Source organism: Cynocephalus volans, chromosome 11, assembly GCF_027409185.1.
Source record: "Cynocephalus volans isolate mCynVol1 chromosome 11, mCynVol1.pri, whole genome shotgun sequence".
Classification (NCBI taxonomy): Eukaryota; Metazoa; Chordata; class Mammalia; order Dermoptera; family Cynocephalidae; genus Cynocephalus; species Cynocephalus volans.
The window spans coordinates 3830361-3848244 of record NC_084470.1 but is presented as its reverse complement, the minus strand read 5'-3'; the positions used below and the strand labels follow the sequence as shown (position 1 = coordinate 3848244).

The 17884-nt window shown below is 40.2% G+C and overlaps 1 protein-coding gene across 3 annotated transcripts in view; it reads left to right on the top strand.

Annotated features, from left to right (window-relative positions):
• The window catches only part of ELMO1 (engulfment and cell motility 1), a 549163-nt gene that overhangs the window by 286070 nt on the left and 245209 nt on the right, over positions 1 to 17884 (top strand). For all 3 annotated transcript variants that reach the window (XM_063113910.1, XM_063113909.1, XM_063113911.1), the window contains one exon: positions 8324 to 8432. In XM_063113910.1, the coding sequence (XP_062969980.1) occupies positions 8324 to 8432 (109 nt within the window). The remainder of the gene's footprint in view (positions 1 to 8323; positions 8433 to 17884) is intronic.

Sequence of the window (17884 nt, the reverse complement as noted above, 5' to 3'; positions counted from 1 at the left end):
CACAGTAAGAGATTAACAACAACACCTAATAATAAAATAGAACAATTATAACAATGTACTGTAACGAGAGTTATGTGAACGTAGCCTGTCTCTCAAAACATCTCGCATGGTCCTCCCCTTCTTGTGATGACGTGAGATGATGCAGTGCCTGTGTCATGAAAGGACGCGAGGTGAGGGATGTAGGCATGTGATGTAGCATTGGGGTACTGCTGACCTTCTAGAGATATGTCAGAAGGAGGATCACCTGCTTTGAGTGACCCTGCATCACTGAGACATGACAGTGTCCAGCAATGTGGATAACTGATGGGTGGGGAACATTGACAGCACGGACCCACTGGACAAGGAGAGGATTCATGTCCTGAGTGGAACGGAGTGGGATGGACGGAGATGTCATCACACTACTCAGAACAGCACACAATTGAAAACTTATGAATTGTTTATTTCTGGAATTATTCATTTAAAATTTTTTCACTGGGCCAAGTTCTGGTCAAGATGGTGGAGTAGATGGTTCCTGGTGTTGCTCTTTCCCACAAAGTGACCAACTTGTAACTCCTGGAGAGCAACAACAGGAGACCCGAGATCTGCAGCAGAACAGGCAGGAGCCACTCACCATGGGAACCGAGTCCAGGCCAGTGTCCACTGCTCAGAGAGGCCTGAGAGCTGTGGGGCCCACATGCACTGAGTCAGCTGCACTGGGAAAGGCAGGCACCATGAGACCTCCAACCCAGGACAGTCCCCACCTCTTAGAGAGACTTGAGAGCCTCTGGGCCCATGTGCCCCGAGACAGACTTGTTGGAAAAGGTGGGTGCTATGGGACCTCTAGCCCAGGCTAGTTCCTGCTGCACAGAATTGGCAGTCCTTTCAGGATCCAAGCCAGACATCAGGTGAAATGAGTGGACTGTGATACCTCCTGCCACAATGACAAAACATCAAAGGAAAGATAATAGAAATATGAAAAATCAAGAAAGTACATCACCACCAAAGAAAAATAATAACTCTCAAGCTCTAGATCCTATAGAGCAGGAAGTCTTTGCAATGACTAACAAGGAATTTAGAGCAATAGTTCTAAGGAAACTAAAGGAGATACAAGAAAACTCAGGTAGATAGCACAATGAAATGAGAAAAATTATAAAGGATCTGAAAGAAGAAATGTACAAAGAAATCAATGCCTTGAAAAACAAGGTAGCAGAGCTTGTGGAGCAGAAGGATTCATTCAATGAAATAAAAAACACAACAGAGAGTCTAACCAGCAGGCTAGAACAAGCAGAAGAGAGAATTTCTGAACTTGAAGACAGGCTGTTTGAATTAATGCAAGCAGACCAGAAAAAAGAAAAAAGAATTTAAAAAATTGAAGGAAATCAAAGAGAGATAACAGACAACCTTAAGTGCTCAAGTAGCCGAATCATGGGTATTCCAGAAGGGGAGGAAAAAGGAAATAGCATTGAAAACATATTCAATGAAATAATAGCAGAAAAATTCCCAGGTATAGGGAAAGTCACAGATCTCCAGATTCAGGATGCCCAAAGATCCCCAAACATATTCAGCCCAAAAAAGGTCTTCTCCAAGACATGTGATAGTCAAACTGGCAAAACTCAAAGACAAAGAGAGAATCTTAAAAGCTGCAAGAAAGAAGCAGCAAGTCACCTGTAAGGGAGCCCCAATCAGAATAACATCAGACTTTTCATCAGAAACCCGAAAAGCCAGAAAAGAATGGGATGATACATTCAAAATACTAAAGGACAAAAATTGCCAGCCAAGAATACTTTATGCAGCAAGGCTATCCCTCCAAAATGAAGGACAAATAGTATATTTCTCAGACAAACAAAAACTGCATGAGTTCACTACCACACGACCAGCCTTACAAGAAATTCTCAAGGAAGTACTGGGTTTGATACCTAAAAAACAACTGTCATTGCCATGAATACTCAAGAAAGAACAAAACCTACCAGCAAAACAAAAATGCTAACAATAAAGGAAAAAGTAGTTTATCTTTCACCCCAAGAAACCAACATACAGAAGACAAACAGAAAATTAGGAAGAAAGAAACAAGGTACTTAATACATCTAAACAAAAATCAATAAAATGCTAGGAGTAAATCAACACCTTTTCAATAATAACTCTAAATATAAAGGGATTCAAGTCCCCACTCAAAAGACACAGATTGACTGACGGGATTAAAAAGATGACCCAACAATATGCTGCCTTCAAGAGACTCACCTGACCTGTAAAGACTCACATAAACTATGAGTGAAAGGATGGAAAAAGATATATCATGCAAATAGAATTAAAAATGAGCTGGAGTAGCTATTCTTATGTTACACTTCCCCCTGTGTAATGGAGACATAAAAAAGAATTACTCAATTACTCACAGCACTATGAATGCATAGAGAAGCCCGGAATAGGGCTGGCCCATAGCTCACTCGGGAGAGTGCGGTGCTGATAACACCAAGGCCACAGGTTCGGACCCTATATATAGGGATGGCCGGTTGGCTCACTGGCTGAGTGTGGTGCTGACAACACCAAGTCAAGGGTTATGATCCCCTTACCGGTCATCGGGTTTTTATGTTTGTTTGTTTCTTTTAAAAAAAAGAAGCCCAGAATGACTGCACTTCTGTAATTTCCCCAGTAGGAGAAGAAAGCTGAATGTGATGGCCCCGATTCAAAGTTAGCTTCTCCCTTTTATTGTAAAGAAAAGGAAGTTTCACAAGAAATTCAGTTGATTCAATCATTACAAAGAACACAAGGACATGGGCAGAGTTATGCCTAAGTATAGTTTTAACATTGGAAACTAGTAATGTCAATGAAATAGACGAAGTGACATTCCATAATGCAATTTATAAAAGGTTAAGTTGATCTACCAACACAGCTTTTTCTTAGCAAACACCTTCTTTTCCTACAGCAATTTCCTCAGTATATTTACACAACAATCAAGCAACTTTCTCAACATATCAATCTGTAGGTTGACCTGCACCAAGGACACCTGCCCTTTGAGCCAGCAATTTTGCTGCATTACAATTCTTTATCTAGAACAGAGACTTGAGCCTGGGAAAAGTATCCTGTCTTATAAGAATTTAACATTTCTTTGTGTAATTTTTAAAAGTTAGGTCCTGTGAAATTTGTTTTATTAATATTAGTACTCTCCACATTCTTATATCAGATAAAATAGAGTTTAAAGCAAAAACCATAAAAAGAGATAAAGAAGGCCACTATATAATGATAAAAGCATCTATCCATCAAGAATACATAGCAATCATAAATATATCTGCACACAATATCAGAGCAGCTAGATTTATAAAGCAAACACCATTAGAGCTAAAGAATGAGATAGACACTAACACCATAATAGCAGGGGACCTGAACACCCCACTCTCAACATTGGACAGATCATCTAGGCAAAAAATCAATAGAGAAACACGAAATCTAAACAACACTTTAGACTAATTGGCCTTGGCAGATATCTACAGAACATTACACCCAACAACCTCAGAATATTCATTCTTCTCATCAGCCCATGAAACATTCTCCAGGATAGACTACATGTTAGGTCACAAAGCAAGTCTCAACAAACTCAAAAAAACTGGAATTATTACATGTATTTTTTCCAATCACAATGGATTAAAATTAGAAATTAATAACAAGAAAAACTCTGCAGACTGTACAAACACATGGAAATTAAACAACATTCTACATAGTGACATATGGGTCCAAGAAGAAATTAAACAGGAAATCAAAAAATTTCTTGGAACTAATGAAAATAATGACACATCATCCCAAAATCTGTGGGATACTGCAAAAGCAGTTCTAAGGAAGAAATTTATTGTGTTAAATGCTTACTTCAGAAGAGTGGAAAGATGGAAAATAAATAACCTAACACTTCACCTTAAAGATCTAGAAAAACAAGAACAATCCAAACCCAAAGTTAGTAGATGGAAAGAAATAATTAAGGTCAGAGCAGAATTAAATGAAATTGAAACCTGAAAAACAGTACAAAAGATTAATGAAACAAAAAGTTGGTTTTTTAAACAGATAAATAAAATTGAGAAACCTTTAGCAAGGCTAACTGAGAAAAAAAGAGAGAACACCCAAATAACAAAAATTAGAAATGAAAAAGGTGATATTACAACTGACACCTCAGATATACAAGAAATCATTAGAGAATACTATAAACAACTATATGCCAACAAATTTGAAAATCTGGAGGAAATGGATAAATTTCTGGACACATACAAACTACCAAAACTGAGGCAAGAAGATATACAAAATCTGAACAGACCAATAACAGTAAAAGAGATTGAAGTTGTTATCCGAATGCTCCCAACAAAGAAAAGCCCAGGACCAGATGGATTCACTGCAGGTTCCACCAAACTCATTCTATGAGGCAATCATTGCCCTGATACCAAAACCAGACAAAGATACATCAAAAATAGAAAACTTCAGGCCAATAACATTGATGAATATAGATGCAAAAATCCTCAACAAAATACTAGCTAACAGAATATAGCAACACATACACAAAATTATACACCATGATCAAGTGGGATTTATCCCAGGGATGAAAGGTTGGTTCAACATATGCAAATCAGTAAATGTGGTAAACCATATCAATAAAAGCAAAGACAAAACCCATATGATCATTTCTACAGATGCTGAAAAAGCATTTGACAAAATGCTTTCAAAATTCAACACTCATCCATGATAAAGACTATCTACAAGTTAGGTATAGATAGAAAGTATCCCAACACAATTAAAGCCATATATGATAAGCTCACTGCTAGTATCATTTTGAACAGGAACTAGACAAGGATGCCCACTCTCACCACTCCTATTCAACATAGTGTTGGAAGTACTAGCCAGAGCAATCAGAGAAGAGAAGGAAATAAAGGGCATCAAGATTGGAAAAGATGAAGTCAAACTGTCCCTCTTTGCAGATGACATGATCCTATCTATTGAACAGCCTAAAGCCTCTCCAAAAATCTCCTAGAGTTTATAAATGATTTCAGCAAAGTTGCAGGATACATCAGTAACAACACACAAAAATCAGTAGTATTTCTATACTCCAATAGTGAACATGCAGAAAAAGAAACCAAGAAAGCTTTCCCATTTACAATAGCCATCAAAAAAATAAAATACTTAGGAATAAAGTTAACCAAAGATGTGAAAAATCTCTATGAAAAGAACTACAAATCACTGTTGAGAGAAATTAAAGAGGACACAAGAAGATGGAAAGATATCCCATGCTCTTGGATTGGAAGAATTAACATAGTGAAAATGTCCATATTGCCCAAAGTGATCTACAGATTCAATGCAATCCCCACCAAAATTCCAATGACATTTTTCTCAGAAATGGAAAAACTATCCAGACATTTATGTGAATAACAAAAGACCACACATAGCCAAAGCAATCCTGAGCCAAAAAAATAAATAAATAAAATAATAATAATAATAAATAACGCTGGAGGCATAACACTAGCTGACTTTAAACTATATTACAAAGCTGTAGTAACCAAAACAGCATGGTACTGGCATAAAAACAGACACACGGATCAATGGAATAGAATAGAGAACCCAGAAATCAACCCATACACCTACAGCCATCTGATCTTTGATAAAGGCACCAAGAATACACACTGGGGAAGAGACTGCCTCTTCAACAAATGGTGCTGGGGAAACTGGATATCCATATGCAGGAGAATGAAACTAGACCCTTACCTCTCACCATATACCAAAGTCAACTCAAAATGGATTAAAGAATTAAATATACATGCTCAAACAACAACAAAAATACTCCTAAAGAAAACATAGGGGAAATACTCCAGGAAGTAGGAGTGGGTACAAATTTAATGAATAGGACCCCAAAAGCAAAGGCAACTAAAGGAAAAATAAACAAATGGGATTATATCAAACTAAAAAGCTTCTGCACAGCAAAAGAAACAATCAACAGCATGAAAAGACAACCAACAGAGTGGGAGAAAATATTTTCAAAATACACATCGACAAAGGATTAATATCGCGAATATGCAAGGAACACAAAGAACTTAACAGCAAAAAATGAAATAACCCAACAAAAATGGGCAAAGGAGCTAATCAAGCATTTCTCAAAGGAAGATATACGAATGGCCAAGAGACACATGAAAAAATACTCAACAGCACTTACCATCTGGTAAATGCAAATCAAGACCACTTTGAGATACCATCTCACTCCAGTCTGGATGTCTAATATCCAAAAGACTGAGGAGGATAAGTGCTGGAGAGGTTGCAGAGAAAAAGGAACTCTCATACACTGTTGGTGGGACTGCAAAATGGTGCAGCCTTTATGGAAAATGGTATGGAGTTTCCTTACACAATTACAGATATATCTATCATATGACCCAGCTATTGCACTGCTGGGAATATACCCAGAGGAATGGAAATCATCATGCCAAAGGGATACCTGTTCTTCCATGTTTATTGCAGTACTATTTACAATAGCCATACTTGGAACCAGCCCAAATGCCCATCATTGCATGAGTGGGTAAGGAAAATGTGGTATATCTACACAGTGGAATTCTACTCTGCTATAAAAAAGGATGAAGTACTGCCATTTGCAACAACATGGATGGACCTAGAGAGAATTACAGTAAGTAAAACAAGTCAGGCACAGAAAGAGAAATACCACATGTTCTCACTTATTTGTGGGAGTTAAAGATAAATAAATAAATAAACACACAAACAAATAAAGGGTGGCAGGGGAAGAAGACACAACAATCACAATAGTTCCTTGAACTTTTTAAGACACGTGAATAGATATGATGTGGGGGGAAGAGGGGGGGAGAGGAACGAGTAAAGGGTCATGAAAATCAATTACAATGTACATTGAGAAGTTAAAATTAAAAAATTAAAAAGTAATAAATTAAAAAAAATTTTTTTTGACTGCCATTGACCGTGGGTTACTGAAACCGTGGAAAGCAAAACTGAGGGTCGGGGGGACCGCTGCAGGCTGAGAACCTTCCTTGATGAACTGGTTATCTAAACTCTCCTCCCCAAGCTTTCTATGTTACTCTTTATCACCTCAACAAGTTGTTTATTTCATTTTTCTCATCATGTTTGCGGTAAACTGTAACTACCTCTTTTGTATTTATTTGTCTCCCTCAATTAGAATGAATGCTGATAGGTCAGGACCCTTGTCTATCTTGTTCCCCATTTATGGGCCCAGCTATCTTCCTGGAAGATAGTAGATGCTCAATTAACATTGCTGATTAAGTGAATAAAGCACCATTCCTGCCACTGAAGAGTTAGCCCATCATCTAGGTGGGCAACAGAGGAGGAACTCCCTGCACAGCGTCGTGGCAGGTGCAGCTGGGAGGCAGGCAGAGCGTGGAGCTACTGAGGCAGCCTCGGACGCCATAAACTGGCTCTTTTGTGAGATAAGCAGCCTCCTCATTTGTCATTCCTTTTGCTGACATATGAGTTTGAAGTTTAGTAGCTTAAGTGTTTTTCTGCTTTGTTCTGCTTTTGTTTAAACTACGTGTGGATTGGTTCCCTTAATTGTAAGTGATAGGAGCATCTCAAGCTAACTTAAGGAAAGAGACTTTACTTGATGGACAGCAGGATTTTCAGAGCAAGGATGGCACAAACAAACCACAAGGACAAGGCAGTGCCATGCTACAGGGGCAAGAGGAGCCAGTGACTCAGATGCTCTGTGGCTCTTGCCATCTCTCGTCTCTGTTTTTCTTTGCATTTTGACTTCATTTTCTTTTTTTGCAGGCCAACATCCAGGTCACTCCTGAGCTCACACCCCATGGGCACCGTTAGCATGACTGGGCCCATTTTCCTCTTTAGGACGTCTCAGGGAAGGACTCTCATTGGTCCAGTTTGTGTCTCCTGTCTCCCAGGCATGGTGTAGTCAACTAATGCCAGGGGCTGAGATCTTGTAGCTCTTGGAAATTTCTGCGGGAAATACGTGATTTAAATGCAGGAGTTGAAGTCGCCGAAGGAGTTGCTATACCCAAGAAAGGGAAGACAGGATTGGAGGACAAGAGAGTAGTTTTTTCACTTAAGTAGAAAGTCTTAATTTCACTGGTTTGAAAAACTCTCCACAGGCACCTCTGTGTAAATGGAAACCAGCAAGCAAAATATGCTCCCTCAGGATCAAAGAGGGTTGGAGGAGATTTGGAAAACCAAAATTCTAGGTCCTGTATACTTTGTGTGCTATTTTGTCCTGGTCCCAAGAGCCTTATTCAGGGATCTGGAGTAGGACTTCGTTTCTCTGTTGGAGTAGAGCCAATGTTCTTGATGGTTTCAGCAACTGAATTCCCTTTCTGACCTGTTCCCTTTCCCACTGCAGATTGTGCTTGAGAACAGTAGCCGGGAAGATAAGCACGAATGTCCCTTTGGCCGCAGTAGCATAGAACTGACCAAGATGCTGTGTGAGATCTTGAAAGTGGGCGAGCTGCGTAAGTACACTTGTTCCCACGTGGGGGTGAAGCTTGGCAGAGACCCAGGGGCCAGGGTCGTGCCCCTACCTGGACAAAGACTCCCCAAGGTATTGACAGCTTTGCACGGTCATTACTGTGGACTGATCATTACTTGGCTTAGGTTTCCAGTGTGCATATTTCTGCAAGTCTGCTCTGGAGATAAACGTTGTTAAAACCTACGGGAATGGAGAAATTGGCAGGTGTTGTGGCTGAGTTTCAAATATTACGAAAATGAGTACATATTAAAACAGACTTTGCTCTGTTTTGGGAAAAGATCTATGGATTTCTTTTTTAACATTACCATTTACAACCTGCCAGTAGATCATTTTCTTTTCTTTCTTTCAAAAACAGTTTTTCTCTATAAAGCAAAAGTGACTACCTTAATGAAATTCTCTTGCTCCCAGTGTTTGCATTGTTTGCAGCACTTTCTGTAAGAAAGAAGGAATTATTGAAGAAAACAGGTAGCTGAAAGTGAAAAATGTGGTCAGAGATGTGCTATTGCTCTTTTTCTTACTTATGTTACAAAATGCATATGAGGACATCCAGGGAAAGAAGGATAGAAATCTTCTTGCCTTTTGCTCATTGGCATAACTTGCTTTTACCTGTGAACGTGGATATGATTGAACCTGTCGTCACTGTCATTGTCAAGGTTGAGCCTCCTTAAAGCGCCCGACCTCCCTTCCCTCCAGCATCTGTAAAGCTGGCATACATCTAAATCTTTCCTCATAGGCCTAATAACGTGAGTGCCAGAGAAGACTGTTTATGCCAGAAAAATGTTGGGGTGTTTGGTGTTATTGTGAAAGCATAAATATTCAGTTAGCTGCCTGAGAGCTTAAAACAATGGTCTGCGATGATTAATGGGCAGGAATCCAATGATTAAATTGCAAAGGGGGGTTGTGTTTTATTTGTAGCGTAGAATTGACTGTAGGTACTGCTGAGATAAAATGGAAAATTTAGGACTTAGTAAGGGAAGAAACTAAGAATTTGAGTCTGTTTGGCCAAGCCAGAGACCTTACCCTCCAGTGAGATTGGGTGGGGGGATGTTGACGCGGACATGGAAGTGCCACGCGAGTTCATCACTGATGAGCCCCCACCACGGCGTTAGATCCGTAGCAACCCGACCTGAGAGATTCTGTGTTAATCTGCTCTGGCTTACTGCTCATCAAATGCTAAGTTTTAGTTTACGTGGATCCTGGACACGAGTTGTCCTTACTCCCTGATTACACTAACCTGTAGAGATGTCAGTCTGCCAGCACTGCTGCTGTTTATTCAGCGTGAGAGTGTAAGCCCTGAATCAGACAAGTCCCATGGCATTCCTCCATCAGATGAATGTGACCGTTTCGTGTTTATCTCGATTTCATGGGGGAAACTGTTGCGAGTCACTTGCTAACACTGCGTGTCCAGGGTGCCTGAGCGAGTCCCCATTTCTGAGCTGTGTCACCCTCTTCTCGCCCCTCCATTTCCATCCCCCCATGGCACTTTGGCTGTCATCTTGATGGCAGCAGAAGGCATGCCCTTCTGTGCTGAGATGTGCTGTACCTGGCTTTTGCTCTTCTTCTACGCCCAGCAGACGTACGTCTGTCATGCTGAAGGTTAACAGAAAAGTTCGTGGGGTAGGGGAAGGAGCATGGTGGGACTCCAGGGGGGCTGGGTTCTAACACTGCCCCTTAGGACCTTTGTGTCCTTGGGAAAATTACTCACCATCTTCACTGTGCTCTTATAGCCCCACCTTTTCCCAGAGTAGAACATCTAGAAATGGATTGGTGGCATTTGGGGTGAGCATTTGAGTAGTTGTGTGCATTTCGTGGCTGACATTGCAGAGACAGTGGTGAGACTAGCTCCTTGGGAACAGATGACTCTCAGTCTGGGGGGACTAGCTTGGGAGAGATGGCCAAATAGCAGGGTGTGTGCAGGCAGGGTAAATGCAGACCTGATCTGGCCTTCAAGTCAGTGGGACCCCATCTGGTGGGCGGAGGGGAACCGAGGTGGCAGAGTCTGAGCAGTCAGTCCTCTTCAGGTGAGTGTCTACCCTGTGCTTGGGGATGGGTGGGTACAGAACAGGGAATAGAGTTTGACCCCTGGCAGGTGTAGAGCAGCCCCTCTGGCCTTTTGAAGACCTCGTAGTCAATCCAGGAACCAGGACAGAACCCCATTCCTACGGGCTGACGCAACAGAGTGGAGAGGAAGGCAAATACCTCACGGATCCCTAGAGGGGCCACAGATGATCTTCTTGCACTTGGACCATTTCATCTCCCACCTTCTGGTGGAGAGAAGATTCCTAACATTGTGCCACAGCTTACCCGATATCTGCTCAGGTCTAATTTCTGCAGCAAGACTGAGCTTGGACAGCTGGGGCTTGGCATTGTCACGGCAGTTTCTCCTCATCTGAGATGACAAATGCATTTTTTTATTTGTCCAGTTAAAATCTATTGAGTACTTACAGTGTGCCAGGGGCTACAAAGGTGACCGTTTACACATGGTCCCTGTCCCCTAGGAGCTTCAGGAAGCATCTCACACTCCAGGAAGTGAGAGAACGTGCTGGGACTGATACTTTGTCTTAAGAGTTAGACATCATTGTTTGTTTGTTTGTTGTTTTTTTAAATAAATGCCCATTATCTGACCTAAAGCTCAAATCTGCAAAGCCCATTCTGAACATTTTTCAAGGCTTACAAAAAACTTTCATGTTTCTGAAGTCAACATGCACAAATGAGTTGTTTTCTGCTCATGAAATATTAAAGGATTGCAACATTCTGATTGAATGCTAGATATCAAATGATAAAGCACCCTGTGTAAGAGGAAAATTGCTTTTTAATGGGTTTGCCTTTTGCCCATTGCCATATTAAATAAGTTACTGATATGAAAAACAAATCTGAATGCACCCTTATGTTGAAGAAGGTATCTATTTTTCTTCTGAGGAAAATTAGTTTCACATGCAAATTCATTTTCTTTTGGTTTGTACATATTTGTTTTTATCCATTCCCAAGTTCGTGGTTCTCAGCACTTCTCAGATTTGTGTTAATAAATGACCTTGTAAACCATGGTCACTTTAAGTTCTATAAGTGCTGAGACCAAAGAAGTACCCAATTAAAAATCTAACTTGTTGGGAAAAAAGGATGTTTATAAAAGTAGAAAGATTCAATTTTCTAGAAATGGTTTCTCTTTTGATTTTAATTTTAGGTCTCTTGAGGAAACACACTTCTGAAATACCAATTATATTTTGGCATCTAAAGCAAACACATTAATGTTCAATTTATTACTGATACCAAATATTTATGTACAGTTTGTTTAGGTTGCTTAAAAAAAAATCACTATTTTTCTGCTTTCCACTTATTGACATTGTGAGAGGCAAATGTTATCTCTAATACTGTGGTCTAAAATAATGTCTATTTATACTCTCAGAGCACTTTATCAAGGCTATTTAATTGAATTCTGTAACACCCTCAGAAGTTAATCAAGACCAGTACTGCTTATACTAATTGATGAAGAGAAGACTTGCAACTACTTACTGCATGTTGTCTAAGGTCACTGAGCTCAGGGTGGTATTCAGGATGTCTGAGAATGGTGTAGAAAGAGGCAGGCAGGAAAGAATAGTGGCTGCCTTTGGGCATCTGAATGACCCGTCTTTGAATCACAGCCCAGCCTCTAACTGGAGGCCTTGGACGTGTTTCTCCTCTCTTCTAAGGTTCTGATTCCCTACCTATGAAATAAAGGTAATACCTGCTGCACACAGTTGGCAGGAGGCTTAAATGAAATAGTGAATGTTGCCTTAGTTGGGCGATGGGTAGTTTCTTTGCAAGCCATAAAATCTTACTTTCCATGAGCCAACTGCAAGTTATTTGAGGTTGGGAGGGTGATCTGGCCTAAGTGACAGCTGGAACCAGGGTCTGGGACAACGTCCCTCATTTCTTCACTCTCAATGTATTGGCTAAAAGTATTCTTTTTAACCTGCTTTTGCATGAGGCTCTTTGTGAGCAAGGAACACGTTTTCCTGTAGTTTCAATTTTAAAAATCACAAAGAAGAACATCTATGGACCTGGATGTGGTCTCATATCCCCATAGCCTGGGTTCTGTCATTGGAAACCGCAGTTAGAAGAATAAGATTGAAGTAAAAGGAGGAGCAAGTTTTCAAGGGAAGAGGTATATTTGTTTGCGTGGGGTCGGTGAGGGTGGAGGGAGGGAGGTGGTGGCCTTAGAGAAGGGAGGCATAGCACAGAGAAATAATGCACAGATGCGCATTACAGATGTGAAGTCCTTAAGAAGATACCCAGCTCCTAACTGGGGAGAGAAAACAGTGGTAGCTGTTGTTTTTGTTATTATAGCACTTGTTCCAAAAGAAATAGTAAATTGCTGACAGATATAAGCAAAACTTGATTTCTGATACAAGGTTAATTTTTTACCTTTTGAATATATAGCACCTTTCCCAATTGTATTCCAGTGTCAAATAGGACTAGGATATTTCTTTTTTTTTTTTTTTTTTTTCGTTTTTTCGTGACCGGCACTCAGCCAGTGAGTGCACCGGTCATTCCTATATAGGATCCGAACCCGCGGCGGGAGCGTCGCCGCGCTCCCAGCGCAGCACTCTACCGAGTGCGCCACGGGCTCAGCCCAGGACTAGGATATTTCTTTCTCTCTCTCACTCATTTATTTACTCCTTTAATAACTATGAGACTCCTTGTCTATGAGTCAGGATCCTACTAATCACTGGTGACATGGATTTAGAATGTATTTTCTATCCTCAAGCAGCTGACATCGCTAACTAGAGTGACCTTCACGTAAATAAATCAGGGTAAAACATTTTACGATTTGTAACATTGCATTTAAGTCATGTTGATATCTCTAGGAAGCAATGTTTGGTTCTTTCTTTACATGGAGAGCTGGGCAGGGCTGGGAAGGGAGATTCTTGGGAGGTGTGATGGGGAAGAGACACTTGTGTGTTGGGCGGGGGGTTGCAAAGATGAAGGAAAGAGTAACCAGGCAGGCATGGTTGTATGGATGGTGGGGCAGCTGCTGAAAATTCCAGGCAATGAGAAGCTGTAGGTGAAAAGACCTGAAGGCCCCGAGGACTCTAGTTCTGTGTAGCTGAAGCACAGGTTTGAGCAGTGGAGGAGATTAAGCACGTGCCATGCAGAGGCCTTTGAACTTTACCTTACAGGCAGTGGAAGCCAACAGAAGGGTGTGGACAAGAAGAAATGTCCCAGTCACGGGCATTAAACTCTACAACTGGATTATGTTTTCTCAGTGAGACAAGAGCTTACGAGCCTGGTAGTGCATAGGGCCGGGACTAGGACAAATCCTGGCCTTGACGATGCAGCCATTAGGTTGATTTTGGCAGCAAGTAATGGAAGCATCCCCTCAAATGGCCAATGAAAGAAGAGCATTTATTGTGTAGGTCCAGAGTTGAGTGGGTCCCAGGGCTGCTTAGTTTAGCTGCTCAGTGATGCCATCGTGGACCCAAAGTCTTTCCATCTTCCTGTTCTGCTAGCACAGAACATCTTTCTGTTCTGTTTCTGGAAGCAAAGTGGCAGCTGCCATCACACGGTCAGAGGAAGAAGAGCTCTCTCTTCCAGTGGGTCTCTTTTAGGTGTGTAGAATGTTTCCACAAAGTTTTCATGTCTCATTGGCTGACACCATGGCCTGTGCCTAACCCAAACCTTGATAAGGGGAATGGCACTGTCTGGAGGTCAGACCAGTCATTACCTGCTACCTAGACTGCAGGTGAAACCAGCCTCCCCTGAGTATATGATTACAGGATATTAGATAGCTAAAGAAAATTGGAGTTCTTAAGATGGGAGAAATAACAACTTGGAACCCTTAATTCTGTCCCTTTACTTGAAAAAGTCTTCTCTGCATTCCCCTTCCTGATGCAGAAATCTATAACAAATTGAAGTCAGATCACAGCTCTCTGTCATTTTATCTTTATTGGCAGTTGAGGAAATGCATTAGTATTCTCTTTGATGTAGCAATATCAAAGGTTGCAGAAAAATGGAAACTGAGGTTTGATTATAATGCATTTCGTTTTTCCTCACTAGGATGCCGGGACTCCACTGCATTACTGTCCTTTTAGCAAATGGGTATTTCTACTTCCTAAATTATGCTTGTCTGTGTGGATTATTCACAGGTGTATTTTGAAAGGCAGAATGAACATACGTTTGTGATTGAAGCCTTCATATTTCTCTGAAACAGTTTTGCCATTTTTACCTGTTTGAACATCTATAATTAAATTAAAATTTAAAAATTCCTTCTCTGTTAAAAAAAAAATCAAGAAAGAAACCTACATCACACACTATGAAAATGTTCGCCCTTTCCTTACTTTGTCTTTCAGTGGCAATATTTATTATAACACACCAGTGGTGCTAAGTGAAGCACCCTTGTATAATCCATCACCCAGACACCTCTGCGTTAGCAAGTAGAATAGCAGAGAAGAGCAATCTCTGCAGGACCCTTTGGAGTGCAGTGGCAATTAAAATAGACGCTTAACTCTGGGACATTGGTGTTTTCATACATTGAGAAGTACCATCCATCACTTTCATTCTTAGTCAGAACACTCTAGCTAAAGAAAGCTCAAGAAAATCAGCTTCAAGCAATTAATCGTCTTAAGGACCTCTTTTCTCCTAATACTAGCTAGGACCCTTGCTCCATGGAAAGCTGAAGACTCTTGGAGTTTGATTTGGCCTTGAATTTTCATTCTACTGACACTTTTATATTTCATTTCAACCTTGAGTTTAAAGAAAATAAGAAACAAACAAACAAACAAAACGCTCCACAAAATAAATATTCTAAAATCTGAATTTGGCTTTAGATTTTTTGTATTAGTCTCTGTTGCTTATAACAAAATTCTTGAAACTGGGTAATTTATAAAGAAATGAATTTTTTTTCTTACTGTTTTGGAGGCTGGGAAGTGCAAGGTCCAGAGGACACATCTGGTGAGGGCTGCATTCTGGGTGGGGACTCTCTACAGAGTCCTGTTGGGGACACGGTAACATGTGGTGTGAGAATCACAAGAGCTTGCTCACATGCTCCTTATAAAGCCAACAGAACCAGACCCATGACAGCCCATTAAACCATCAACCCATCACTCCATGAATGGATCAACCCATTCACGATGGCACAGTCCTTGCAATTTAATCATCTCCCAAAGGCCCCGCTTTCCACACTCTTAACACTGTTCCAGTGGGGATGAGTTTCCATCACATGAATTTGGGAGCAACACATTTGACCCATAGCAGAAAGTTACGTCCACTTTTAGCCCAAATTAAAATGGTCATAGGAGAGAGTAGAAAAGTTATCTGGAGATGGTTGTTTAGGATAATTATAGCACTGATAGCAGGGTTTATAAGAGTGTTATCACAAGGCAGGAGGACCTCATGTAAGATGTGGCATTCAGATGCAGGAGCCCTGAACGACAGGCTTAGTGGGTATGAGGGCTCAGTCAAGGCGGTTAACTTAGCCTTGCTCCTTACTCTCCCATCTGTAAAATGGGGAAATTATCATCATCATCACCATCATTAATCTCATCTGAGAATCAGGTGGGAAAACGTAAGTTAAAATGCTTTGTTAACTGTAAAACTCTTTATTTGTGTAGGAAATAACATTAACCTGAATATGCACAGTCTTTGAGAGGTACATCCTCAGACGAGGTGTATCTCTTAGCAAAGCCAACTCTTTCTGTGCATTTAGAGGCTATTTTAAGAATTTGAAGTTCTGTGGTCGTTTGTTCATGTTTCAGAAGGCAGTACTTGTAGATACTTCTGAAATTGTAATAAAATGTTTATCTCCGCAGGAAGTGATTATTGAGAGAAATTAAACTTGGCAGTTTAAAAGGTGTCTATATTAAGAACATCTCAACCATAAATCGGCAAAAATGATTTATATTTATACTAGACTTTTTTAGGACTTACTTCTTTTTACATTATTTCTGAAGAGATACATAGCTAGAACCAATCAGCTTCCTTCCCTGCTGTCTCTTGGAGAGAGCATGAGCCTCTGGAGAGAGCGTGGATCTGCCCAGCCTCTTAAGGAAGAGAGACCCAGACGTGGGGAAGGACATAGATGCCCGTTGTCTTCTCCTTCTGCATTACAGAAATACTTTTCCTTCCAGGTCATCTCGGACGTCAGGTCTGGGTGACTGTTCTGACTCCTCTCTTCACCCCACTACCACTGTGGGAGGACAGCACAGCCCTCCTCAAAACCCCTGCAGCACTTTGTGTCTCTGCTGTTATACTTTCTATTATTTATTCTTATTTCATTTGTTTTTTAATCCCTGGTCCTGTTTCCCCTAAAAGTTGAGGTGTGTTATTGGAAAGCTTAAAGATGATAATAAAAATATAAAATAAAATAAATGGTGAAAACAAGGGCAAATAAAAAAATAAAATTTAACAAACGGATGATGGTTGTTTATAAAGTCCATGTCATAAAAGCTTTTGTATTTGCTAGCAGTGGACCCTGAATTTGGCTCAAATATTCATTTGTCCAGGAAAGCAAGAGGACCTCGGTGATAGAAACAGGTCAGCCAGTGTCCACCCCACCTGAGTCACGTGAGCAGCCAGGTGCTCACCTCAGCTTCAACCCAGAGAGGCTAAAATAGCACTTCAGAACATTTAACAGCATTGTTAAAATGATGTAATAGGGCACATTCTTATCATTTTTTTTATGAGCTACCATAAAGCAACAGGCCAGCATTATCTTTAAAATAGCAACATTGAAACAGCTCTCCTATTAAAAACTCGAGCTAAAGTAGGATGCTATAGGAATCTGATATGCACCGTTATTATTTCTCCTTGATCTGGAAGACACGTAAATAGAGGTAGAATTCATTGATAGAAACAAGGTATTTTAAATTACAAACAATAAGACTTTCTATCTGGAAATCCCTGAAGAAGCAAAAGAAAAGCTGTTAGAATTAAGATCATTTAGAAAAGTAGCTAGACAGCAGACAAACAAAACTTAGTAGCTTTTCCATATGTCAGCAGTAATTAGTTAATTTTAAAATGGAAAGAAATGATTTTTTTTCCAGCAGTGGCAATGAAAATTGACATTGCTTTAGAATAATGAAAATTTACTCTTTAGTATAATCCCAAGAAAACATCTCAGACTTAGGTGAACAAAACTATAAGACTTTACTAAAATATACAAGAGAAGTGAGAAGTTTCAAATAAGTAAACAGGTAAAATGCTATATTCCAGGTAGGAAAACATTAATATTGAGAAAAAGATGTTAGTTAATGTACAGGCTCATATTGCATCCCAAAGTACAATAGGAATTAGAGTGGAAACTTCACAGAATGCCTCTGAGTTCATTGAAAAGAATAAGGAGGTGAGCATTGGTAAGGAAGAATTGATAAAGATCATCAATGGGAAAAGAGTGCAAATAAAAATATGTTTCTTTTTTCAAGACTTTTTTTTTGCCAGGAAGTCTGAAAAACTCATCCACAT